Source organism: Thermobia domestica, chromosome 16 (genome assembly GCF_964235325.1).
Source record: "Thermobia domestica chromosome 16, izTheDome1.hap1.1, whole genome shotgun sequence".
Taxonomy (NCBI): domain Eukaryota; kingdom Metazoa; phylum Arthropoda; class Insecta; order Zygentoma; family Lepismatidae; genus Thermobia; species Thermobia domestica.
The window spans coordinates 59,880,818-59,907,574 of record NC_137469.1 but is presented as its reverse complement, the minus strand read 5'-3'; the positions used below and the strand labels follow the sequence as shown (position 1 = coordinate 59,907,574).

Genomic DNA, 26,757 nt, shown 5'->3' with positions numbered 1-26,757 from the left:
CAGATAGGTACTGATAATAATCAAAAATATGAATATTTGAGCTCAAGTAATGAACATTATTAATTAGCTACAAAATTTCGCTATACTGACGTAGAGTTCATATTATCTCGGTTATTTCTTGGTCACCACGTCTGTTCAAGTCATAGGTTCAGACCAGATCTGAGAAGCGACCTTCTGAACAAAAGTCGTGACTCAATTGACGTGTGTGTGTGGGGGGAGGCGCGGTGGCTCAGTGGTAGAGCGTTCACCTCCGGTGCTTGGGATCCCTGGTTCGATCCCAGCTCGCGCCGTGTGGACTTTGTGGTGGACAAACACCGTGCTCGTGGGTTTTCTCGGGGTTCTCCCGTTTCCTCCCACTTTCTTCATTCCACCATTTTCACTCATTTCTCATTATCACCGTCTCCTTTAGCCTAACCGGCATAATCGTGGGACGTAAAACTCAAAGATTTCATTTTTTCAATTGACGTGGGTGATACGGAAGTGACCCATGGGTGTCTTTCTGTTCTGCCTAAAGGCCCACCAGCACTTTATACACAAATATTTTATACAATTTTATCTTTAGGCAGAACAGGAATTCCCGTTCTGCCTAATCTTTCGAGACGGAAACTCTGTCCAGAGGAGAATTTATTCAAGGGAATTTTTCTTTAGTAATTGTAACATATTCTGTAAGAAGAATAACTATTTCTTCAATTTCATCATAAATTTTAGATGTTATTCTACTTGTTCTTCCGGGAAAAATGACTGGGATACATTTCTTTATCAGCAGTGTTATTCACATTTACTTTAGTAAAAGAATGTGATTTTTTTAAAAAATATCTGCATAGGAATTGATAATAGACTAACTCAATTGCAAGAAAACCATTTGACATTGTAGCTGAAACGAACATAAAACAAACTTAATACGGGCTAATATAAAGTTATTTCAAATCAAAATTTCATCCAATTTTCCAATAGTTCATCTCCAACATGAAACAGTTCACATCCTCAGGACATGTTTGGCCTATTAAGCAAAGAATGCTCGAGGATGCATAACACGGCCCTTATCCCGGATTATCTGAAATTTTGATTTGATTGAAATTCTACAAAAAAAAAAAAAGTATTTCAATATGTGATATTGATATTTTTTATTGCGGCTATTTACATTGACAATATAAATATGATACTAGAAGTATATATGATACTATTGCATATAGTATAAAATTATGTATATAAGACAAATCAGCTGATAAGGTGTTTCCGAGAAAGGAGTTGTGATCTGAAATACTAAGATTCTTTCTTAAGAGACGCCTTATGAATCCTCTTGCATTGTTTGCTTAACATATGGCCAAACATGTCTTGGGGATGTGAACTGTGGTACCTTTTTCGTATTACGAGTCTTATGTTGGAGATGAACTACTGGAAAAATGAATAAAATTTTGATACTTGATATTAGACTGAATTAAGTTTTTTTTTTTTTTATGTTCGTTTCAGTTACAATGTCAAACTACTTTCTTGCAATAAGTCAGTTTTCTATCTTCCCACAGGTATTAAAAAAAATCACACTCATCTTTATTAAAGTAGATGTGAATAACACTGCTGATAAAGAACTGTATCCCAGTCATTTTTCCCGGAAGAACAAGTAGAATAACATCTAAATCTATGATGAAACTTGAAAATACAGTTATTCTTCTTACAGACTCTGTTAGAATTACTAAACAGATTATTACGAATGCAGGACAAACTCCAAGAGGACAAAACCCGAGGAAAATTGTGACAAATCGGACTAAATTCAAGCGACAGAATCATAGGCGCAACCTAATAGAAGGATCATTATTTTTTCTTTAATTGTTATGCATCTAAAATGTTATCGGTAATTCTTCATTTTTTAAAAATATTTTTTAGTACTGAAAACCTAACAAAACATGTAAGATTGTTATAGTAAATATATATATTTCACATTTTGATCATTGCTTTAAAAAATCTTGATCAGTACCTCAGAATAAAAATAAATACATATTTACACATTACTCAAGATGACGACTGTTGTATGTTACCTCACAAGGGTGAATATTAAAAAAAAAAAAAAAAAAAAAAAAAAATCAAATAACATCTCATTTACTTTTCGCAATTAAAGTGCCATGTAGTAGCCTTGAAAGGAACAAACTAGTTGAAATATAGAATTTTTATCTTTTTACAATCACCATGCTTTTTTCTCTTGTATCATTGCTCGACAGTAAAACAAAATTAGCAAAATAGGTTGGCAAAACTGTCAATCTCAATTTTTTTGTATCAAAACCAAAGAAAGTAACTTATTTTCGTGAGCAGTGAGTGGGTGGGCCGGTATGAAAACAATTATCTTTAATACCTATTGATAGAATTTATTTGGAGAAGATATTTATTAGATACACTAAACACACGCTTATTGATTGAATGTTTTGAGTAACTCTTTTCTAGTTTTTCTGTAATATCAAAGGATTTAAATCTTCCTGCGCTTCGAAATGCAAATAAATATGCAGAACAAATTGACACAGCTTTACTTCATCTCTGTGTTATTAGTTTTGTTTCAGAAATGTGAAACAAGGATTTAGAAAGAAATTTGACGAATATAATCTTGGAATTAGGGACAGACTACATTTCACAGTCATAGTTTGAGATAAAGATTTGAGTAGCGATGCCAATATTGTATATCTGAATTGTTTATTCAGGAAAGGAAGTAGTGGAATTTGGTATTGATAGTTGAAAATAAACTCCTGTAAACTGGGAAAACACAACGTCTATGTTTCTTTGGAATTCCCGTGTATATTCATTTTTGAATATCTTTTGAGATATTTGGGACGGAAACTATTACGTTTTGTGTTGCACTTCTTTCCTTTAACAAAACTTGGAAAATTTTCATTAATTTTCTGAAGTATCATAGTTGCATAATGAAATTTCCAGAAAAAAAAAAAAAAAAAAAAAACGCAGATTCTCTTTTGGACGAAACTGAGATACGAGCACTTTTGAGATTCTTGAATCAAGAGCAACCACCTTAACTCCATTTTTTTATGAGGCACTACGAGGAGCACACAAAATGAAAATTTAGTATAGTCATATTCTTCGTTTCTCTGCATCCAGAGGATCAAGAGAAACACAATATGATAAAAGAATATTTCAACTCCTTCCTGTATCTTTTGAGTAATATTTTTCTCAAAGCTTTGTCTTGATGGTTTAGAGCAGTGATGTGTAAACTACGGCTCGCATTCCAGATGTGGTCCTCTGTTCTATCCAGTCTGCGACATAATTCCTAATCTGGCGAATGAAAAGAAAAAAAGTGTTATTTCGAAAGAGTTGTATTACAAACAGTCTGACACAGGGGCGGACCCAGAAGAGGAAACTTTCTTATTTTATATATATATAAATAAAACCCATCCCAAAGTTTGGAGCCCTTAAAATTAGGAGTATGACAACCCACCGCCTGCCCCCCAGAAATCGGTCCTGGATCCGCCCCTGGTCTGACAGATGATCATTTAAGTTCACATGTGAGAATCAGTACACCCCAATTCGAATCAGATTATCAGAAACTTCAATCATTAATAGGGCTTAATATTACAAGAATTTTGTAAAATATACCATTGTTGTTTTTAATAATTTATGTTGACCTGCCTAAAGTTTTCTCTTTGATTATTTTTGCTTTTCTCCATTACTCATCACTGGTTTAGGAAATAAAGAAAACATGAAAAAAAAAATCAAATTTCTGATATCCACCGATTTCGGGAGATCTAGTGAGGGGTGTAAAACATTTATCGCAATTGTTTCCCTTATGGTCGATTATTTTCGATTATGGTCGATTTCGGTCATTTTCACAATCAAGAGTTATAGAAAGTCGTAGAACCAGTGATCTTGAAGATGTAGTAAAGATTTATCTCTTGTTTAGAGCGTGTTGTTCAATGAATGAAATATATCAAAGACATTATACCTCGTTGTGTATATACTGTATTATTTTACTACATACTCCATATGAGGAGGAAGGAAAAAACGTTGATCATGCGTGATTCTAATCATGCGTATCTAATATCATAAATTACGTGTAAATATTAGGAGGAAAGCCGCTGTACCATTGTGGAGCATTGACTAGGAAGGTCAACATTAGAATCAACACGAAATATGTATATTTGGAGTTTCAAACAGAATTCTCAATGCTGTAATGTGTCAATTGTGTAATTGTAATTTATTGTAATTTATGCAATCTATTTGAAATTAACTAATAATTTAATTAATATGAACTGAAATTAATATTGTTTGCAATGATGCTAATATGATGTTCCACAATCAGCCACAGAAGTAATTGTATCACTGACTGCTATAACTTCATTAAGTTCAATACTTTTTTACTGGTTTCACAAACAGCAACCCAACGTAACATTTCAAGCCGGCAACGATATTTGATAATCTGTGGGAATTAGTCCCAGAAGCGACAGTCCTATTAGCGACAGGAACTGTTATCTGTCCTATGAGCGACCGATTCATTTACATTGAGATGATGGAAAATGATATGATTCCATCTCGTGAAATATGTTTGCCTCTGGCGTTATTAGCGCCCGAACAACCTTGGTATGAAATATATACGTGCCAGTGATACTGTTCGTCAAATATATTTTTCCTCTACACTGTGAGTGCAAATAAAACATTTTAATTTTGAGTTAGATATGACATAAAACATATCAAATAACTTAACGAGACAACAGAGATATTTCCATGAAAAGTACATTCCTATGTAATTATTCAAAATTCAGTTGTAATATCGACTTTCTTCAAAAGCTCTGCTTTATGTACTTAATTTGATTCAAATCTAATTACTCACTAAGCACAGTAATATATTTTATTTTGAAAAAGTTAAACATGTAAGAGTTTCGCTAACTATCTACTTTTTAGACTTCCTAAGACTCTAGTAATAAAATGAAAAAAAAAGTTGATGATAAAAGACAGCTTTTGAGATCCCTTAAATCTGATTGGCTATTCTCAGCCAATTCCACCAATTACAATGCAGTTCACTCTAAACAATCCAAAAGATAAACAAACTCTTTAAACTACCTTCCCCACTATTGTAAGTTACTAAAACGTAAACTAATTGCTTAATTTGCTTTCCTCCCTTGTTTTGACTTATACATAAAAGCTTGTTGTGTAGTAATCTGAAATAATCCCTTATAACTAGACGAACTGTTAAGTCCTGCGAGAGATTTGTAACTTGTGTAATAATTTCTTCGAATACACCGTGTTTTTTAGATTTCTTTGATATCCTCAAATGGTGAACAACTTTTTTCCATGGGCGCCCGGTGGGAAGGCAGGGGTCGCCCCCTGGCTCACAAAAATGTATACGTAATATAGCAAACTACGTATATTAAATACCAGATATACCAGACGTGATACAGCAACCATGAAAATATCCCTCCCTAGAAAATTTTCTTCGGGCGCCCCTACCTCTTTTTGATTTCTTTCTTATGCCATAAACATATTCAATCTAAACTTATGCTCCGTATCATTTTAACATGATTTTTTTAATTATATTAGAATCATAGACAAAGGGGGAACTACTCTAAATATTTACTTAGTTTTCCCCTTGATGTATTCATAGAAATTAATTCAAAATATAATATTAGGAAAAACGTATAAAAGACTGTTAATGTAATGAGAGCATTTTCACGTATTAAATTCAGGTAGAGCGAAATTTTTCATAGTACATTTTGTTAGGTTCTAAATCACATTAGCATGAAACAAATTAAAGAAGAGAGAACCTTATCTTCTTCCATTAGCTTAGTATGAACGAATCGGTAACTCATAGGGCAGTTAACAGATCGAATCGGTCGCACATAGGACAGTTAACAGTTCCTGTCGCTAATAGGACTGTCGCAAGTGGGAAGACACCGTCTGTGGAGTACGAAAACAGCTTTTTGCTGTGCAGTTGATTTACGAAAAAAAAAATCCTTCATTTTAATATTTATCTCTTTCCAGCGTTTTGTTCAATGGGTACTATATATTAAAAACATTATGCCTTATTGCGTGTATAAAGTATTCTTTTACTACATACTTTATATGAGAAGGGAAAGAAATAATCATGCGTGACAGAAAATGGTTGAAATAAACTGAAAATATTAAATCTTGAACAATTGATGGAAAGTTTGTAAACCTTTGTCCTTCATTAATGGTCCTATTTAATTTTTCATCATGCCAACATCTCTTCCCTTTCCCACGGGATAAGTTCTTGGTTATCACATTGAGTATAGTTTGAAATTGAAATTGAAATATTTTGAAAAGTTCGATTCTATGTGGATTCGAACCCCAATCTCCTGCCTGAAAATTCAATGCAGTAACAGTTATCTACGTTAATCAGTGGCTTGAGGTTGCACAAAAAACTGTTAGATAGTTAAAATCCTTTCATGTAAGTCTCAACGAGCCATTAAGGCCCTATGAAGAGACATCATTAGTTGAGTTAATTAATTTTCTTCATCAAATTTTATTGTTTAGAGATCATTGTTATAAACTCCCATTATTTCACAGATTCAATCTGCTTCAGTCTACAATCTGCTTTCACAGAGTCAATCTATACCAAAAGTAATAGTTATATATTTCTTGACTTGGGTTAGAATAGAATATGTTTGGAGGGGCAATCGGGGGAGGAGGTGGACGATGCCACCAGGTGGACGATACTTGAAATATTATGTGTAAATTAGGTTGCATTTGTCCAGGCGGTTACGATCCTAACAAAAGTACTAAATGGGAGACCCTGGTTCGATTTCCGGCAGAAACTCATATGGTTTGGATTCCACGTTATCAGTAAGTCTTCGCCTCATATAGCCTCGTTGCTGAAAGGGACGTTAAACTCAAAATCAACTCAACTCAACTCCAACTCAAAAGTACTGGACTCGATCTAATGGAGTTACAGCAGTCAAGGATGCAATTATTTCTATGGTTGACTGTATATATTCACAAACTTATACTAAATGTATAATTGTGTAATGGTATGGTAATTGTAGTAATATCAACTTGAAAATCATATTGTATCAAAGGTTTTGTTTCCTATGATGTGATGTGTAATTGAGACATTTTATTTATTGAAAGTGTCATAGTTGCTGTGATTCTTGTTAATTGTTCTTGTGAAACTCTTGATAAAGATAGCGGGTAGAAATCAATTCAAGTTTTCATTGATCAAAACTTTTTAAATATTACATAGTTTCAGTTTGCGACTTTACACAAGTTGCTACGTTTTGTAGTATTAAAGTATATCGAGTGTTTTGTCAGAGCAACTTTTGTCGCTTAAAAATTAATTTTAATATAATTATAAGATGAACTCATGATTGTTTCTGAGAGTCAACTAATAATTAAAATACAGTATTGTTGTTTTTATATAGGGTCCAATAGTAATTTCAAGGGATCATCATGATGTTAGTGGCACAGATAGCCCATACAGAGAAACTTCAAACGTGCAAGATGGATCGGCTTTTACAGCAGGTACAATTAATGTATACGCGTATAGTATGCAATTCACATTGCACATTGGCAGTAAAGAATATCAAACAAGAATTTTAGGAATGATCCAAAAAAATGCATCAAAAGGTTGCGATCTTGGAAGAAACATATTGTAGAGGAACATATTTTGTGCGGAAGGAACATATTGTAGAGGCTGGGATGACTTCTGATTGAAGATTTCTTTTTACACATAGAATACTACAGTCATAATGAAAGCGTGAGCAATGGTCGAAGTGAGACGGTATGCGGTGGTATGCTATACCGCCTCTTATTTTTTAATGACCAAGATATACCGTCACTGGAGAGTAGATGCTAAATACATGTAATAAATCCACTTTTAGACACAGTAATTGAAGAATGGCTTTGCACGTGAAAAGATTTTGTTTCTTATGTAGAAATAATTTTTAAGTTGACAACATCGACATTTTTGTTATCTTTTTCCTACCTTTTGTTTTTAAAATGAGGGTCTTCAAAGTAGTTCATCTAGTTTATATTTTGATGTGCCATATTGAATTGTTTCTTTGTTTATGTATGCGTGTATTCTTGCCTTAATGCATATGCGTGTTTTAAGCATGGACGAATTTACTGGTTTTCTACTGTGGGGGATAGATCTTCCTGGAGTTTGGAATATCCCTCAGTCGAGTGGGGGGTCTAGGACTTTTCCTGCAGAAAACTGTTAATATAAAAACTCCGATTTTGAACATTTTCATGTATAATTCTCTATAATACAACATACGGGGACTTTTTTCAAAAAGTTGTTGGCGGGAATCAAAGTTTGTCCATGCCCCCTTCCCCTCCCCGTAGCTAAATAAAAGCTCTTCAATGTTTTCAGTCTTTATGTAAACAGAAATGCAATCTTTTAGCCAACATACCCTCACTGTATTTCAACCTTCAAATAGCCGGTACCGCCTCTGCTTTTTTCCCACTTCGAACACTGTGTGTGAGTACAGTGAAATATATGACAAAAGTCAATGATTGACTTTAGACAGTGACAAGTTCCGCCGAGTATTAAAGCGAATTAGTGAATTGTCAGAACGTAGTTCGACTGTGCCGTAAATGATGGAGGAACTCAAGCAGCATTTCCCACAGATTGTATCCGCAATCACATTCGTCACGAGTTATATGACACGCATATAAGGGTTGCGCTGGCGAAACTGCTGATAAGAGACCATAGCGCTTTAGCTCGATGCCAATATTGCCGCAAATGTGCAGCATAAACGGATGACCACTAGAAATGTGTTATATGATCGGATACGTCATCATTCTCTTTACGAGTACTTCAAACCACAGACCGTGTGTATGTGTAGCGAGCGCTCAAAGAAACATAGGATCCGCAATGTCTCAATCCAGCCGTGAACCGTGGAGGCTCTGTAATGCTGTGGCTGGGTTTCAGTGGGTTCTCGTTTGACGCATACGAGTCGTGTCACAGCCTGTGATTATGTAGGCGTCTTAAGAGACTATCTACATCCCATGATTCCGATGTTGTTTCTGGGCAATAACGCCATTTTTAGAATGATAATGAGCCCAATCATACAGCAGGAGCGGTTCCGACGTGGTTTGGGGAACAACGGGACGAAGTTGAACACTTCTCTTAGCCTACCGATTGCCGAGCTTGGACATAATTGATCATCTGTGGTTCATTTGGAGAAAGAATCCGGGGTAGATGAAACTAAATGATGCACTGCGCGCGTAAAATTCCACTTGCTACAATTTATGACCTCTATGACTTCATTCAACGTTGCATCAGAACTGTTCTGAGGCTGAAAGGTGGTCCAATGCTATATTGATCTGATAAACTACACTTTTTTTTTATGTGTTTACGTTAAATTGATCGGCATCTGTACCTAATTGACTTCAGTCACAATGAATACAGTCCTGTGTTTGACAGACACATATAACTGACTCCTGAAAATGCATGAAATCATTAAATTTGCTCGACTATAAATGTCCAAATTAACAAGAAACCAACATTTAAAACAAATGTAAATACTGTTTCGTTAGAATTTCAGAAATTTCGTAATAGACTCGAATTGCATTTTTTGTTTTCAGATATGGCTGTTCAGACGTGCATTGGAAACTCATTTAGAGGAGCAACATGGGTGGCGCTTCACAACGGTGGAGGTGTAGGATGGTAGGATTTCTTTCTTTCTTTCTTTTTATATATTGACAGAAGGTAAATATGAAACATCTTCCACATACTGAGACTTTCGTACACTGGAATAAATTGAAAAAGTCGAATGTCAAAGCAAACTAGCTTTAGTAGCAGAGATTTTATTCCAGTGAGCAACAATACAAACATGCATAGACCAGTGATTTCCAGTTGAATGATCTGTTACGTCAGCGTTTCCTTCTCGCCTTCTCACAATGGAGGAAAGAACTGGAAGGCAATCTGACATTGACAAAACATGATGGTGACAGCCAAATAAAAACACCGATAGTATAGTGATGATTTAGCAGGCACTTTACTCGCGAATCCACTGCAAATAAGAACATCGTTTGCGTAGTTGATGGTTTTGCAAGTATAGTATTCATGAATTCACAACAAGCAACAACATTGTTAGCATAGTCGATGGGTTTGCCTGCATTATTTTCGTGGGTCCGATTTGGGTACAAAACCTTGTGGCCAGAACCTCGCGGACCAAACCCTCGCCGCCCAAACCTCACCGGGCCGAAACCTCGCCTGGCCAAAACCTCGCGGGCCAAAATCTCGCCTGCTCAAAATCTCGCCGTCCAAAAACCTCGCAGACCAAAATCTCGCTTGGCCAAAACCTTGCAGAATGAAACCTTGGTAACACCGTGCATTGTCGTCCTGGGAAGTGCCATCTTCGTACGGGTAGAAGTTTTGCATTGTAGAGTGTACGTGATCCCCTAGCACTTGCAGATACACAACGGATGTCACACTGTGCTCAATGCACACCAACAATTTCAGTCGATGCCAACAGAAGCATCTCCGAACCTTATAGCCGCACCAACCTGCCTGCCAGCGCACGAGGGATCCATAGCTTCGTGCTGTTGGCGCCACACATGCACGCGCCCGTCCAAGAGGAGTACTACAAACTGTGATTTATCGGACCAACACACCCTTTTCCAATCATTGGCGGTCCAATTAGTGTTCCTATGCCCAAGCGGGATAAAATCGGCGGTGACCTGTCGTAAGGAGTCGGTGGTTTGCTGTAGAACTTCATGCGTGCCAGTGTACGCCGTATAGTTGCATGGGATATGAGTGTTAAACATCCAACATTGTATTAGTCACGTAATTCCCGGACACTGATGGTTTGTTTGGCTTTAAGGAGCTGTTTGACGCAACGCTCTCCTTACGTTTTGAGCTTCCGTACGCCCCTGCAGTTCCGTCTCTTGCAGACCGTTACCCCATGTTCTTCCTACTCTTTGTACACCTTCATTACACAGGCTCGGACACATCCGACAAGTAGTAGTGCTGTCTGGGTTATTAACGCACCTATTGCACGGGTACCCATAATCATGCCCTATTGGAATGCGAATATATCCTGCCCACCTCCCGCTATAACAGTGTGCTATCTGTCAACATGTAGCCTCGAGTGTATTCTTTTTGTACAATATTACTTGTCGGGGTGGTCATGTAATCAGCTCGACTGCTGGCCACACTTTCTTCTGTGGAGGAGTGGTCGCAATTAAGTGAGCACTCAGTGTACGTTGTGCAGTATAAAGTGTGATTCCGAACCATGACTTCGATTTACTCGAACGGTAATCTAATTTATTCATGTTGACAGGACGACACAGACGCTTAACGCTTTCACGTGAAAAACATTTGAATAGAGTGAGTTTTAGTGAAGTACCATAGTTTCAGAGACGCTTATTTTGAAGCTTGAACAGTTACGGCATGACTGACATGGAAGTTGACGTTAATATGGAGAGTATGGGCTTTAATATGTTATCAGGAAGCAGTACCTACCAGGTAAATTATTATTTACGTATTCTATTATTATTATTATTATTATTATTATTATTATTATTATTATTATTATTATTATTATTATTATTATTATTATTATTATTGTTGTCGCCTTGAAGCTGCGGTACACTCCAGTAAAATCTTCATATTCTCCAACGTGAACATATTAACATTTTTATCGTATTGAAATGAAACACGCCATTAATGCTTATAAGGGACATCACCCAATTGTCCGGCTCCGATTTCAATGAAACTTTTTTTTTCTGATAGAGGACATGTATGCAGTATTTGTGATGACAGAAATTTTTGCTATGGTGCATGTTTTCTATTTTATATATATATATATATATATATATATATATATATATATATATATATATATATATATATATATATATATATAATTTGTAAGAGTTGTGATGTGGTTATTAGAGATTACTGCAGAAATCCCTTAGTACCCTTTGTAAACGAAGTGTTAATGAAAGAACAACCATGTAGATATATATAAGGCCTAGGGGGAAGTCGCATGTTAGGTAGGACCTTGACGGAAGACATCTTGAAATCCGCCATTTTGAATTAAGTTTTTTAAGTGGGAATAGGGTAATATGATATGGAAATAGGGTATATAATTTCGGGCTAGAATTTAATCAGGAAGACAATGGTGAAGTTAGTTTTAAGGTACGCACATTTGGGGAAAGTTACAGGCATATTAATTGCTTATACTTATTATGTGCGTAAGTCCCTTACCTCCGCTTCTAACCCGCGCATTAATGATAATAAATTGATAAAAGCTTCGGTAATAGGGCCTACATATTATGCGTAGTGGCAAGTGGTACGGTAAGGATGGATAACCTTTACGGCAGCCGTCTTGAAATCCGCATTTTGAAATAAAGTGAAGTTTGAAAAATGAAAACTACAGCATGTGACACCTCATTTTAATAGCAAATTTTCCCAGAAAGCCAATGGTATGCTTATTTTTGTTCTATAGTTTACCAGTACGAATTTAGGACTGCTTCTAATGTGCACCAAACGTCCATTATTCGATCTTTCAAATTAGCAACACATCCTCATTTTCACCGCAAGTTTTAAGATTCCAACTGGCACTTTGCAATTGTTGCCATGGCTCATGTTTTCTAAGTGGCTCATGTTGCCATGGCTCATTAGAAACATTTTCTAAGAGTTGCGATTTGTCAGTTCATGAATAGTGTTTGATGTTCCATGTGACATTTCTTAATCAGTGATGTCCGTGAACCTGGCCCCACCCACACCCACATTAATTTAAAAACATATGTCAAAAGTTAGTTCCTAATTAGTGCTGACGACTTATAACGTTAAAATTTGTGCTGTTACACAAACGTCAAATAACAGAAAAGATTCTAAGTGGGGCTAAGTTCACGCTAGTCTCACCCATTCAACCGATTGAGATGAAAAGTATACACAAAGTTAATGTTACATTAGTGCTGACGATACCGCATAGAAAGAAAATGAATGATGTGATTACTGTTGAATGAGGACAAGCATTGCCATGTAGAAGGAACTAGCTGCCTCTGTAGCTGGTAGGTCTGATTGCAGTTGGTAGGTCTGACTGCAGTTGATTGTAGAACATGTTCCGCATTATTCTCTGAATGATGAACCTCACTTCTGGGGTAATCACGTTTATCACGAAATCGGTTGTATTATTGAAATATACGACTATGAGATAGCGCTTTCTCGCAGAAAACAGTTTTGATCATGTCGAAAATTTCTATTTCTGATTTCTCCAATGTACGGCAAAATTTGATGTTTGTTCTTTTTGAATTTGTTTTATTGGAACCAGGATGTCTTGGATACCTGGGATACACGGATACTGATCCTGGGGGGCAAGATAGCCCGAGTCCAGCAGCGAAATTTGCTTGGACACCCGTACCTGTATAAAATCCTTTTTGATTTCCTCTAGACGATATATGGCAACGAAACAACTTACCTGAAGTTATACAGAAATCCACGCCACTGCCGGGACACAGATTCTCTATAAGGGTCCATGACAATTGGAATCAAGATGCCCTGTTTTTAAGATAGGCATAGATATTCTCTTTACCTATCCTGCGAAAGAAGGTTACAGCATTAATTTCATATTATAAACCATTTTCTGTTATTAAAAATTAAAGAGTACCAGCGTCAGTATGGAACTTGATTGTATTCCTTGTATCCAGGGGTAAGAGTGGATCTGAAAAGGTAGGGGGACAGTTAGGAATGCGCACGAGACAAGATTTGTGGCTGTCTCGTCTCGAAAATGTGCTGTAAAAGTGATGTCTCGACTCGAAAAATGTATATTTCTCTATTGGAAGTGCCGTGTTTCGACTCGAATTTTGTCTGGAAAATCCTGTCTCGACTTGTCTCGTGCGCATCCCTAGGGACAGTAGGTAGCGGCATGACGTCAGGGGCGGATCCAGGGGGGGCGATCGGGGCGATTGCCCTCCCAGAAGAGGAAGCTTTCTTATTTTATATATATAAATAAAATCCATCCTAAAGTTTGGAACCCTTAAAAGTAGCAGTATAACAACCCCCAGAAGTCGGTCCTGGATCCGCCCCTGCATGACGTCACGCCGTCTCCCTGCTTATCTTTACCCATTGTATATTTTTAGAAGCTGAAGGGACGCCGAACATGTTTCTTGGAGGTGGGGTGACGGCATCACCCCGCGTTCCCCCACACTTTTACCCCTGCTTGTATCCTATTATTTATTATTTGTATTATCTATAATTTAATGATTTTAAATTACTATGTAGACCTGTTCTGTTCTGTTCGTCCGTTTATAGCTAGTCGTAATGACTAGCACCCTTTTAGAGGGTTACGCCCTCTCTTAGGGAAGAGAGTTGCGTAAATGGGAGATTTAAGGGATTTTGTGACGGTCTCAGAGAAGTTCTTTATTGTAATAATTGCTACTATGTAGACAATATTTTTTTTTCTGAAAATTGAGTTTATAACAAACGGGCACTTAGGAGGAGGATATAGTACCTTCCACACACTTCACACTAACAGAATGTTGAATGAACTGAAGGTAAACAGGCACGTAGCCAAGGAGTGGGTCCGGGGGGTCCGGACCCCCCTTCGAGACCAGAAATTAAGGAAGGACGAAACAAAAACAAACAAGAAATAGGAAGAATCAGCGTTAAAAATAAAGATAAAATATAAAGATAAAAATAAAGTTAAAAATAATTTTTTATCATCGCTTCCTTGTAGTATCAAACATGTTATTTCAGAAACGGTTTTCAACTGCTCCTTTAACTTGTCATTTGGAATAGACAGTAATTGACGGAATAATAAAAACAAAAAAAAGTTATGTGGAAAGCAAGTCCTGTTAACATTTGATTCAACAGAGAAAGGAACGCATATATAAAATAATTTACAAGACATTATTGGATACGTAATATTTTTTTTAATAGTTGGGGTCATAATGAAAGGAAAATTGTTATATTTGGATGAACAGAAGAAGGAACGTAGATATTGTAAATTTTTAAAAAAATATTTTTATAAATATTCTTTTATTCGAGATTTCTTCATAGTTTGTTACTAAAATACTTACTAACATGCATGGGCGTCGATCCTGGAGGGCCCGCCCCCCAAAGGTCATTTGGGCCCCCTTGTTGTATTTATGAATATACAATATATTGGCATAATTTGAATACAATTTGTCTTAAAATCCTCATATATGCTTTCTGCATCTGAATGGACACCCCAAATTTACAGAGAAATCGCCGCCCTTGCTAACATGTCCTAATTTTAAAGTCTTAACAAACCAATATATGTTGCTAGTAAAATAGTTTAAATTGATCAAGCCCCTGGTGTGATAACCACAATATTTCATATCAAACTCTCCCCCCCCCCATCACGAAATCCTGACTAAACGAACCAATATATATTACCAGTAAAATAGTTTAGAATAATCGAACTCTGGTGTGATAACCACAGTATTTCATGTCTCGGACCCCCCCTATTACGAAATCCTGGCTACGTGCCTGAGGTATGTATACGAATTTTAATGTTTAAGTGAAATTTTTTTTAAATATTTTTTTTATTTTTTTTTAATTTTTTTTTAATGCTAGCCAGTAGGCTAGCTACCCTGTAGAGGGCTACACCCTCTTGGAGGGAAGGGTTGCAAAGGAAGCTAGTTGGATGTGGTAGAACTGGCGTTGGGCTATGGGATGTTCCTTTATTAATAAATACTTCAATTTGTAGGTCATTATGGGCTTTGCGTCCATAATCATTATTGCGGAAGGTAACACATAACACATGTATAAAACATTGTAAGGTTAAATATCATATAATAAATAGTAATAACAAGTACAATAACATTAAGGAATGCAGTTTTTTTTCTCAAAGATGAAGATGAGGGATGGAATGAGGTGCAGATGACGTCACAACACATGGGAAATATTAGTAAGGACAAATGCAGGTTATCTTCTGCCTAGGGGCGACGCTAGGCCGATGAAGACGGGGGAGGCCCTGTTAGAGACAGAGGTTGATCACTGTGCTTGATGTGATGGATATATATGCGGAAGATGAACATGCAATCGATGGTCCTGCAAGAGTTCTGAGTCTGGATGATTTGGTGGCAAGGTATAACAATACAAGGTAAACAGCAAATTTAGAGGGAGGTGGTAAAATCGAGGGGGTGCCGATGAAAGTGCAAGGTAGTGCATGGTGGCTAACAGGAGTGGTTGTTGCTGCATATAGCGGACAGTAATGAACTTTTGGCGAAGAGATTCGAGATGATAAAGTAGTGTAGGAAAAGTGATGAGTGAATACAGGTATCTAGTTGGACTGGGAAGAGATATGCGATGAGCAATACGGAAGGCATGACGTTCAAAGGTGGCAAGTTTGTAGTAGTAGGACACGGGAGCTGATATCCAGGCAGTGAAACCGTATGTGAGCACGGGCCGGAGAAAGGCTTTGTAGGTGTTGAGTATGAGTTTGGAGCTGGGGCCCCAGGTAGTTCCAGTGAGACGTTTAAGAAGATTTAGACGATTATAGACTTTGGTTTTCGTGTAGTTAAGATGAGGAACCCAGGTGAGATGGTGGTCAAAAACAATACCAAGATACGTGACTGTTTTAGATGGACGGATGGGCGTACCTTGAATTGATAGAGAAAGAAGCGAAGGATTCCTGTGGGTCCTGGAACGTTTTCGTGGGGGCAGAAATACTATGGCCTGTGTCTTGGAAGCGTTAATGGTGAGGTGCCATTTACTACACCAATGAGAGAAACGATTTATAGATTCCTGCAAGATGATGTTGATATGACTAATGGTGCGTCCAAGGGCGAGGAAGGCGGTGTCATCTGCATATTGAAAAGGATACACAGCGTCTGGAAGAGAAGGAAAGTCGGAAACAAACAGTAAATAGAGCAAAGGAGACAGAGCTGAGCCTTGAGGAACACCAGAGTTCAAGAATATAGGATGAGACAGGTGATTGTTGATATTAACATAGGTGAGACGGCAGGCCAAAAAATGAAAAATAAAGCGGATGTAAGACATGGGCAATTTACATTTGATGAGTTTGAAAATAAGTGCAAGGTGCCAGACTTTATCGAATGCTTTTTCTAGGTCAAATAGAACAAGGCAGGAGGGACGGACTGAATTATAGTGATTTGTAATGAGTGTGGTTAGGCGTTGAAGCTGATCGTTAATGGAATATGACGGTCGAAATCCAGCTTGAAAAGATGGTAAGAGATGACGTGAACGAAGGTATGGATGAAGTCTGTTGACAAGGATGCGTTCAAGGATTTTGCTGAAAGTGGATGTTAGTTGTATTGGTCGATACGAAGAGACGTCGCTGGGAGGTTTGTTCGGTTTCGGGAACATGAGGGTTTTGGACATTTTCCATTCAGCAGGAAAAAAGCCGGTTCTAAGAATAAAAGTGTAAATGGAGGCAAGGAGAAGAAGTAGAGAAATAGGACTTTCTTTAATATGGCGATATGTGATGGAATCAAAGCCAGGAGCAGAGTTGCGTTTATGTTGAACAACCGTTGTTATGTCAGTAACGGTAATGGGAGATGTAAGTTCGTGAGGTGGCAAAGGATGATTAAGATTTGGTTGGAGGATTGGATTTGCGGTGTTTACATGATCGACTGGATGACCAAAGATGTGGGTATGAGGGGATGGTGTAAAGATGTCTTGCAGATAATCGGCAAAGGCATTGGCTTTATCTTGATCAGAAGGTGCGTGGCTATTGTTGATGATGATAGGGTATGAGGTTTTGCTGTATTTGCCACAGAGTGCGTTAAGACGTTTCCAATAACGTGAAGGATGAGCACTTTCGGCAAGGTTATTGCAAGTTTTTATCCACTGGCGACGTTTGTACGCTTGGATGTAATTTTTGACTGAACGTTGCAGCTGACGATGGAGACGAAGAGCTTCGGGATTCTGTGTTCTGATGTAGTCGCGATAAGCTTGTCGGGAGCGTTTGACTTGAGCAAGATAATTCGGAGGCAGTTTAGGCTTATATGGTGTTGAACTATTAGTAGGGATATACAGCTCTGATGCATGCGTGATTTCTGAAGTTATAGTGTCAACATGGGCGAAAAGCTCTTCTGATGTAGTGGGAGGATGTAAATGTGCTATGGCAGTAGTAAGATAGGTGCGATAATGTTCCCAGTCGGCTTTGTCAAAACGTGGTGTTTCAATCGGCGGAGGGACTGCATGGGGCCGAGCAGGGCCCATATGATAAGAAAGCTTGAGTGGAGCATGATCACTGCCGAGGAGGTCGAGAACTGTAAGGGTGATGTGAGCAGCAAGTGTATTGGACGTGATAGCTACATCAGGGGTGGTATTTGAAATAGTCCTAGTAGGCGTCGGAGGAATATGCAGAATGCCAGTAGTATGAGTGGTAATATGGTCAGTGAACTGTGTGCGTTCTGGAAGAGTGCGACTATGATAGTTGATATCGGCAAGGATGATATAATGTTTAAAGTTATGGGATATGTGACTGAAAAAAGCAAGAGGTATAGGGTGGCCAGGTCGAACATAAATAGTGGCAAAGGTGATCATGATAGACTTGAAGTATAATGTAGAAATGAGATGTTCGGGTAGGTGAGGAATGGGACAAATTTGTTGGCGGTAAGGTATATGATTGCGAAAACCGATCGCTACGCCACCATTTGCCCGTAATGCTGGTGCTGTGTTGTCCTGACGTAGAAGCGTATAGCGAGGAATGCTGCAGGGAATGGTTTTCGTTAGGAACGTTTCATTTAGTAAGAAAACGGATACGTGTTCCTCAAGTAGCAGTGCTTCAAATAGAGTTTTGTTTGTTGGTAGAGAGCGAATATTAAGAAACAGGAAGACTAAGTCCATGATAAGCATGGTTAAACGGCTGTTTCTTGTGGTGATGTATGAAAATGAACAAAGTTGTTGGTGTATGTGGCGTAAAAGTTGACATTAAAAACAGACTCTGCGGCCTTGGTGAGTTGTTGTAGAATGTGAGTACGCTGGAAGGGATGGATGTTCTGTAAAGTAAGTGTAAGAAATTGAAGTAGTTGTTGAATGGTAACTGGATCTGTAGTTTGTTGGGGGGGATGAGGTGAAGAGTCTGGGATGCGGAGTGGAACTACTAAATCTGGGTGTTGTTGGTCAGGTTGCGGTTTATTTTTGCACTTATAGCTGTATGCCGGATGTTGGTCGTGACAAGTTGGACATTCAGGTGGCCGTTGGAGATTCTGACAAGAGCGTGTTTGATGAGATCCTGCGCAGTACCCACAAACAGGCGGATTCTTGCAATTACTGGTACTATGATTATTGTAAGTCTGGCAATTTTCGCACCGCACAGGAAGTGGAGCGGGCGAGCGTGAGGGCTCGACTCTGTGCCGACGATGATAGATGTAAGCGCCAGTAGTGAGCAAGGAATCGATGGTGTTTTGGGAGGAAGTAAGAACACGAACCATATATGTGGCACCAGTATTGTTACGTATACGTATTACTTTGTGAATGGTATGACCAGCGAGTTGAAGTTCCTCGTGGATTTCGTCATCAGAATATGATGGATCAATCCCACGGATCACGACGGACAGAAATGGTGGACGTTTGGGGGGTGGCGGTTGTTTCTGGCGTGCAGAAGAAAGAGATGACATTGTGGCATTCTTGCCAAATATTTCATATGATGCCTTATTCCTGACAGTGATGAGAAACTGCGGATCTGTGGATTTGAAGATGTAGCCATTTCTAGTTTTGATGACTTCTGTGATCGGTATACTTGGAAGATATTTACGAATTTGGAGAGTTATGAATTTCTCATTGCTATACTTAGTGTCGTAGTTTTGTAATAGAAATGAATGAAGTACAGGTTTATCAGGTTTGTTCAGTGGCGAATATTGAGTTGGAGTGATTGCAGAAGAGTTCATGTTACCGGTTTCCATATCAGAACAGTCTGAAGCATTATCTTTGTGCGGTTTCTTGGCTTGATGGCGAGGCTCTTTGATGGTGTCAGCATAGAGTTGCTGTCTTGGAGACCTGGATCTTGTGGAGACATTTGAAGCATTGGATGCTGTGGAACTGCCCGATTGGGTTCTCTGCCTATTGCCCTTTTCCTTTCGCTTGACCACCTTCGCGGTCGAAGCGGACGGAGTGACAAAGACAGGAGGTAAGCCGGAGTGGCGTCCATCCACCAAGGACCCAGGATGAGTATCTGTATCTCCCATCGCAAAAAACCGATGTGTGCTGGAAAACCGTAACGCTTGGAACTGAAAAAATGAATGATGGAGTGGAAGCTGTAGATGATAATGAAGGTAGGACAACCCGTTTGGATAGTTGCCCAGGGGGAGCAGGTCCCCTGCCTCGATCTGTAGAACCGGCTGCCCTTGGCTTGATCAGTCTGACAGACGGTTCGCGCAAAAGAGACAGAGAAAAAGCTCAGGATCAGGAAAAGGAAGGATCTTTACAAAACTCGTCACTGCTCTCTCAGTGGCGCTTCAGAGCAAGGCTCTGGTAAAGTATCGCGAAATTTAATAGAACGCGAAAGTTTGTTTCTTCATATTCTTTAGATTATGCTGACCGATAAAGTATATGAATACATGTGCAGCCATCTATCGACCAGAAAAGCAAACACATTCTTAGCTCGGAGAATCTTGCTTGATTCTCATTTTTAAATAAACAACATATATTGTCTTCTAACATTTGGAAGTTTGCCAATAGACAGACACTATAGGCTTTTGAATCTGTTGAAAGTTGTAGAGTAAAAGAGAGAGAAGAGATGCTGTTAGATTAATTCACTCCTAGTCTAAAAGATGAAACTATGTGTAATCTATTGTGACTGCTAATGAGAGGAAGAACAGGAGATGGCGCAATTTAACAGCAATAGTAAGCCTTAGTTATTTTCAAGAAGTAGTGTCGTAAGTCAGTTAAATTGATCAAAGAATGAACATGTATAAAAATATACTAAGAAAATAAAATACTGTTTTATATTGCGCGCGAAAAGAGACGAGTTTTGGAAATAACTATGTATTCATATACGTCACTTGAGTATTCTTACGTGTATTTAACCAAGGGCATTGCAAGGTTTTGTACATACTTTCCAGAGCTTTGTCTTGACTAGGCTCTGAAGCGTTACCTGATAAGAGGTGACGATTTTTGGCTTTCCTTCCTTTTCCATATCCCCGGCTTTTTGCTTTGTCATCCCGTGGCGTACCGTTTCGTCAGACTTATCTAGTCAAGGGCGGCCGGTACAACAGGTTTGGCAAGTGAACTGCTGTACCTTGACTACTATCCGAACGGGTAGTCAAACCTTATATCATATCATCTCATCACATTCACAAACACTGCCGTATAAATACCATTGGGCAGCCGCCCACGGACGGATTTTCTTATGGCAGACACAGGCTCAGTCGGAGGTCGTAAGATCAAGGGTAAACACCAAGGGCTTCCACAAGTCGTTCATGGACACTCCGAGAGCTCTACCAAGGCGAGGCCACGCAAGGATCAATCTTCAGCTCGTCCTCAGAAGCCTACTAAGAATCACCATCAAAGGACAGATTCCATAGGATCCATCGAATCTACAACATCTGTAATATCTCATGCCTCCATCCGGTCAAGATCACCGCCATCAGACAAGAGTATCAGCTACGCCGACCGTCTGCAACAATCTCCTCCTGCAAAGAAGCACCACCCCACCCAACCAGGTACATTCTAGGAACGTGCCATTTAAGTTCCATATGTACCGTTTACGTACCTGGTACTTGAAACATGTACATTTCATATGCATAGCACGTGTCGCTAGGTACGTGCCTTTCGAGGAATTTCTGACACTTGCAAGGTACTTTTACATGCTTCACTGGAATGTGAGGAATGTGAATGGCACATACCCCATGTACCATGGCATGGTTGTGCGTAAGCTGCTTCGTATTGCGACTAGGGTTGCCAATTTAGCCACTTTGTGACGAGATCTGGCCATTTTGAGAACGTCGTTAGTCACATAATTTCCAAAGAGCCAATAGTGGCTTTTTAGCCATATGCTTTTCACTTCTATAGCCACTTTCTGAGTTTAGCCACATTGTAATATACATACAAAATTAATATATTGTCAGTTATATATGGTGCTTATTGGGAAAAACACTCCCCAAAAAAGTTCATCTTAGACTGGAGAAATGGTTATCCTTCCTTTTCCATTATTATTTGGCTATGAAACAAATGCCGGAGACATATACAACCGCTATATACAACAGTGTGGTGTTGGAATGTGTAATGATTAGGATGTGATGTTTTATTTTATTTTTTTGAAAGTTCAACACTTCCAATGTACCCGTAAAAATGTACTAAAGAAATAGTGCCCATGTTTTTTAAATATTCAATTAGAACTGGACAATCTACATGAAATTTGCAATCGATCAGTGAAAACGTCATCTTTCTAGAGCCTGTAGTTTCTGAGATCTCATTGTCGAGAAACATATATGTGTATTTTAAAAGAGCTCCAAAGATGGCAGCACAATTCATTTGCATGTATTTCGGAGAAGGCTTACTAAAGGCAAAGGCCTTTGAACAATAATTTAAAAGGATAAACTTTGTGGAAAATATTTATTTCAGTAATTTATTTAAACTACACTCTTTTAAACATATTTGTCTTTGTTATACACGTGAAATCACAAATAACCGTAAATCAAAGGTTTGAATGCTAAGATTATAGGTTAGAGCTCGGTCGCTCGTAAAGAACTGGCCACCTGGAATCTCTAACCAGGTAAAAAAATAGGGTATCCGTTGCTGGCGGAGAAAAATAAACTAGTCCTCTGGTGTTTCCATCCCCATTGTTTGATTTTACTCGCGATCTTCTGTATACGGTTGGATTACTTGCCTCCTCGAGGTCCAAGGAAACAACCGTCGAATTGATTATAAGCCTCCACGGAGGCAAAAATACTAAATTGATCTTAATAGTTGACGACCCTTGCTATTGTTTTTGGTTTCTAGATTTATTTGATACTCTCCTCTTTGGAGGCAGAGATACCTGCACACAGTTGACGACCTTGGCATATCTATCGGCAAACGAATTCGTTTTCTGTTTTCCTAACACAGTACCATGGCTTCTTCTACACAACCCTCATATCAGCATTGCGGATTACCACAGCTCATCCCAGGTCCGGCTGACGCTGCTGCTCTTGACAGACAACGCAGGGAAAGCCACAAACGTGCTCAAGGCACTAGTCGATCTCCATCTGGATCTCGATCTCGATCACGTTCACCAGCTCTTTCACGACAACCTCTGTCCCAGCCATCAAAGAAAGCACACACAATTAGCGATTCTGAATCTGAACTTCAGATAGATCTAGGAGACGACCGGCAATTTCCCCCATTACAAAAACCGCAACGTCCACCGTTATACAACTTTATCCTTCAACAGTTTGAGCCTAAATTCGCCAATCTCAAAATTCTGCTCCAGCAATTCTGTAAGTACGTACCTCGTACGTCAATTTCTGAACTAATACCCACTCGCAATGGCATCATCATAAAATCCACAGATGAGAAACTGGCCTATAAAATTCTGAACCGCTGCAGCTGTGAAGTCTTTGGCAAAACAGCCACTATGGCACGATTAGCCGACAAAAGAGCCAAACAGCCACCACCACCACGAAAATCGCCTACCTTGTCTGTAGTTATACGTGGTGTGGACCCGTCGATCACAGACGAAGAAGTTGCCGACGAGCTCAAACAGGAAGGCCATGTCATTACGAAATGCATCCGCATTAAGAATAATATGGGCCCGACATATATGATGCGTGTTCTTACTTCGCACCAAGAAACTATCGATGAACTTCTAACTTCAGGGGCATTTATCTTCAAACGTCGACACCGGGTCGAGGCATCTCGCACTCCACAACCTCTCCCGCTCCGATGCGAAAAGTGTCAAAAATATAATTCGCATCCAACATCAAAATGTCCAAATCAACCAACGTGTGGCTTTTGCTCCGGGTCTCACTTCACTAAGGTCTGTCCAAATACCCACCAACCGCCTCAATGTACCACATGTCCTGAACAACACCCTACGTTCAGTTACAAATGCAAAGCCAGGCCACCAGTGGACGAGACTAAACCTGAACTTGTGGTGCCTATCAGAACGCCCGACACTAAATCTGAATCTCCGCCTATCACTTCAGTATATCAACCTATCACAATCGAACAACTTCTTGCATTTTTCACCGTAGCTCTGCAAAACATTAATCCATTTCAAAGACAATATGTACTCCAACAAATCCAACTTGCAGCTCAGGCAACTCTAAACGTCACATTAAATGCTACATATTCAGGTCCGTATGCTTATTTCCATGCTACTGCGGTTCCACCTAGCTCTTAAAAACCTCACTTACTGTATATCGATCATTATGGCTTTAATATTTCTGTTTCTTAATATCCGGTCTCTTCAATCACATAAACCACTGTTTGAACAACTGCTACTAGAAGAACAAGTCAATGCATTTCTCCTTAACGAAACTCATCTGAAGCCTAAACAAAGCTGCAAATTTTCACGATACACACTGCTCAGACATGACACAACCATACCCATGTGCCGTGCAAATGGCGGAGTCGCCCTTGGGTTTTCTCCATCAATCGCCTATCGCCAACATTTACTGTCAATACCAAACATCCCGGAATACATCATTACCACTCTATACTACAAAGATATATATGTCACTTTGGCTACCATTTACATCCGCCCTGGTCATGCCATACCTCTAAATTTTTTTCAGTATATCTCAGACACTTTCCGCACCTACATCATTATGGCAGACATAAATTTTCACAGTCGAACAGCCCGCCAAAAGGAAGAATTTCTAGATTTCATTGCAACCGAAACATCCGGCACATTCCATACCCTGCCTCATTCTACCCGACCGATCTCGGATACCACTCCAGACGTTGTCATTACTTCAGCCAGTATCTCTGCACGGTGTACTCTCACAGTACTCGACCCGCTTGGTAGTGATCATGTTCCCGTTAAATTATCACTCACTTCTTCACACCGTCCAGCACCCCACTTACCTCCTGTCACTCGTACCACATTGCGCTTCGACAAAGCCGACTGGCCAGGATATCGAAATTACCTCAGTAGCATTTTTGCAAACTCAACTTTATCAGAAACGGAGGAAGATCTTCATAATTCTTTGGATAGAATAACTACAGCACTCCATGACGCTACCAGCCGTTTTATTCCGACTAGTACATCCCATAGTTATCGCCCAACGCTCCCACCCCATTATTTACCACTTATCAGACGTTCACGAGCGCTCTACAAAGATTACAAACGTACAGGAAATCTAGAGTCATTGCACTTACATCGTCAATTTCAACGCACAGTTCACAATTATATTAAAGCATATAAACTCCGTCAATGGATAAAAGCTTGCAATAATTTGGCAGACGATGCACACCCATCCAGATACTGGAACCGTTTCAACATGCTCACTGGTCGCAAGACCCACACTACCTATCCTCTTCTAGAGAATGAAAATCCTCTTCACACAGATAAAGAAAAAGCAGACGCCTTCGCAACCTATCTACAATTTATTTTCACTCCGTCTGAAGCAGCCATTCCTCGCAGGCATCCCACACATACCTTTAACATAAATTCACCAGAACTTCAACCCAGCACGTCTCATGTTTTACCCGCACATCCTCTTACTACGCCTATCACTGTAACAGATATCAACTCCGTCACGGCTCGCAAGCGCAATACTGCCCCTGGTCTGGACTCAATCACTTATCGTCATGTCAAAGAAGCGCCTCTCGCCTTACTACACCTTTTAGCAACTATATTTACGTTTATTCTCCGCACAGGTTATCTTCCCCCTCAGTGGAAGACTTCCAAAACACTCATGTTTGCTAAGCCACACAAACCACTAAATTCCGTATCATCTTACAGGCCCATACAATTAACTCCGACTTTCAGCAAAATATTGGAACGCATCCTTGTCAAAAGACTTCACACTCACTTAACGGCGAAAAATTTGCTACCTTTACATCAAGCTGGTTTCCGACCAGGATATAGTATTAACGATCAGTTACTTCGCCTCACCAACATGATCACTAATCATTACAATTCTTCCAAGCCTGCCTGTTTAGTTTTATTCGATCTCGAAAAGGCATTTGATACAGTATGGCACCTGGGACTTTTATTCAAGCTTCTGTCTTTCCGTCTTCCAATCACGTATATCCGCTTCATTTTTAATTTTCTCTCAAACCGCCTGGCTTACATTTACATCAATGACAGTGTCTCTTATCCTGTTTTTCTTCATAGCGGCGTTCCGCAAGGCTCTGCCTTGTCCCCACTGCTGTATCTGCTTTATGTCGCTGACATGCCGTCCTTACCGCAAAATATTCATACATTTCAGTACGCCGATGACACGGCTTTCCTGGCGTTAACAAAGACTATCTCTCAAATAAACACTGCGATGAATGAAGCTATCCGTCGCTTTAGCGATTGGTGTCGGACGTGGCGCTTAACAATAAACGCTACCAAAACTCAGGCCATAGTCTTTATTCCACCAAAACGTCGATCACGAGTTCATCGAAACCCAGCTCGTCTTGCCCTTACCGTCAATGATGCTGCCATACAGCACTCAAAGACAGTGAAATACTTGGGTATAACATTTGATCATCATCTTACATGGCGTCCACACCTCGCTACCGTTGTAAGCAAAGCCAAAAATAGATTAAATTTACTTAAACGTCTCATAGGTACAACGTGGGGTCTCCATTCTTCTACGCTTATCAACACCTACAAGGTCTTCCTCCATCCCGTACTTACATATGGTTTTACCTCCTGGATATCAGCAAGCGCAAAACATTACGAAAAGCTGTTAATAATGGAACGACATGCTCTCCGCCTAGCCTACCGC

General features: G+C 39.2%; 1 protein-coding gene across 1 annotated transcript in view; it reads left to right on the top strand.

The window, feature by feature from the left end:
• The window catches only part of LOC145672484 (urocanate hydratase-like), a 136,798-nt gene that overhangs the window by 47,277 nt on the left and 62,764 nt on the right, over window positions 1-26,757 (top strand). Inside the window, exons 6-7 of the mRNA XM_081741646.1 lie at window positions 7,365-7,464; window positions 9,532-9,613. Coding sequence (XP_081597772.1) covers window positions 7,365-7,464; window positions 9,532-9,613 — 182 coding nt within the window. The remainder of the gene's footprint in view (window positions 1-7,364; window positions 7,465-9,531; window positions 9,614-26,757) is intronic.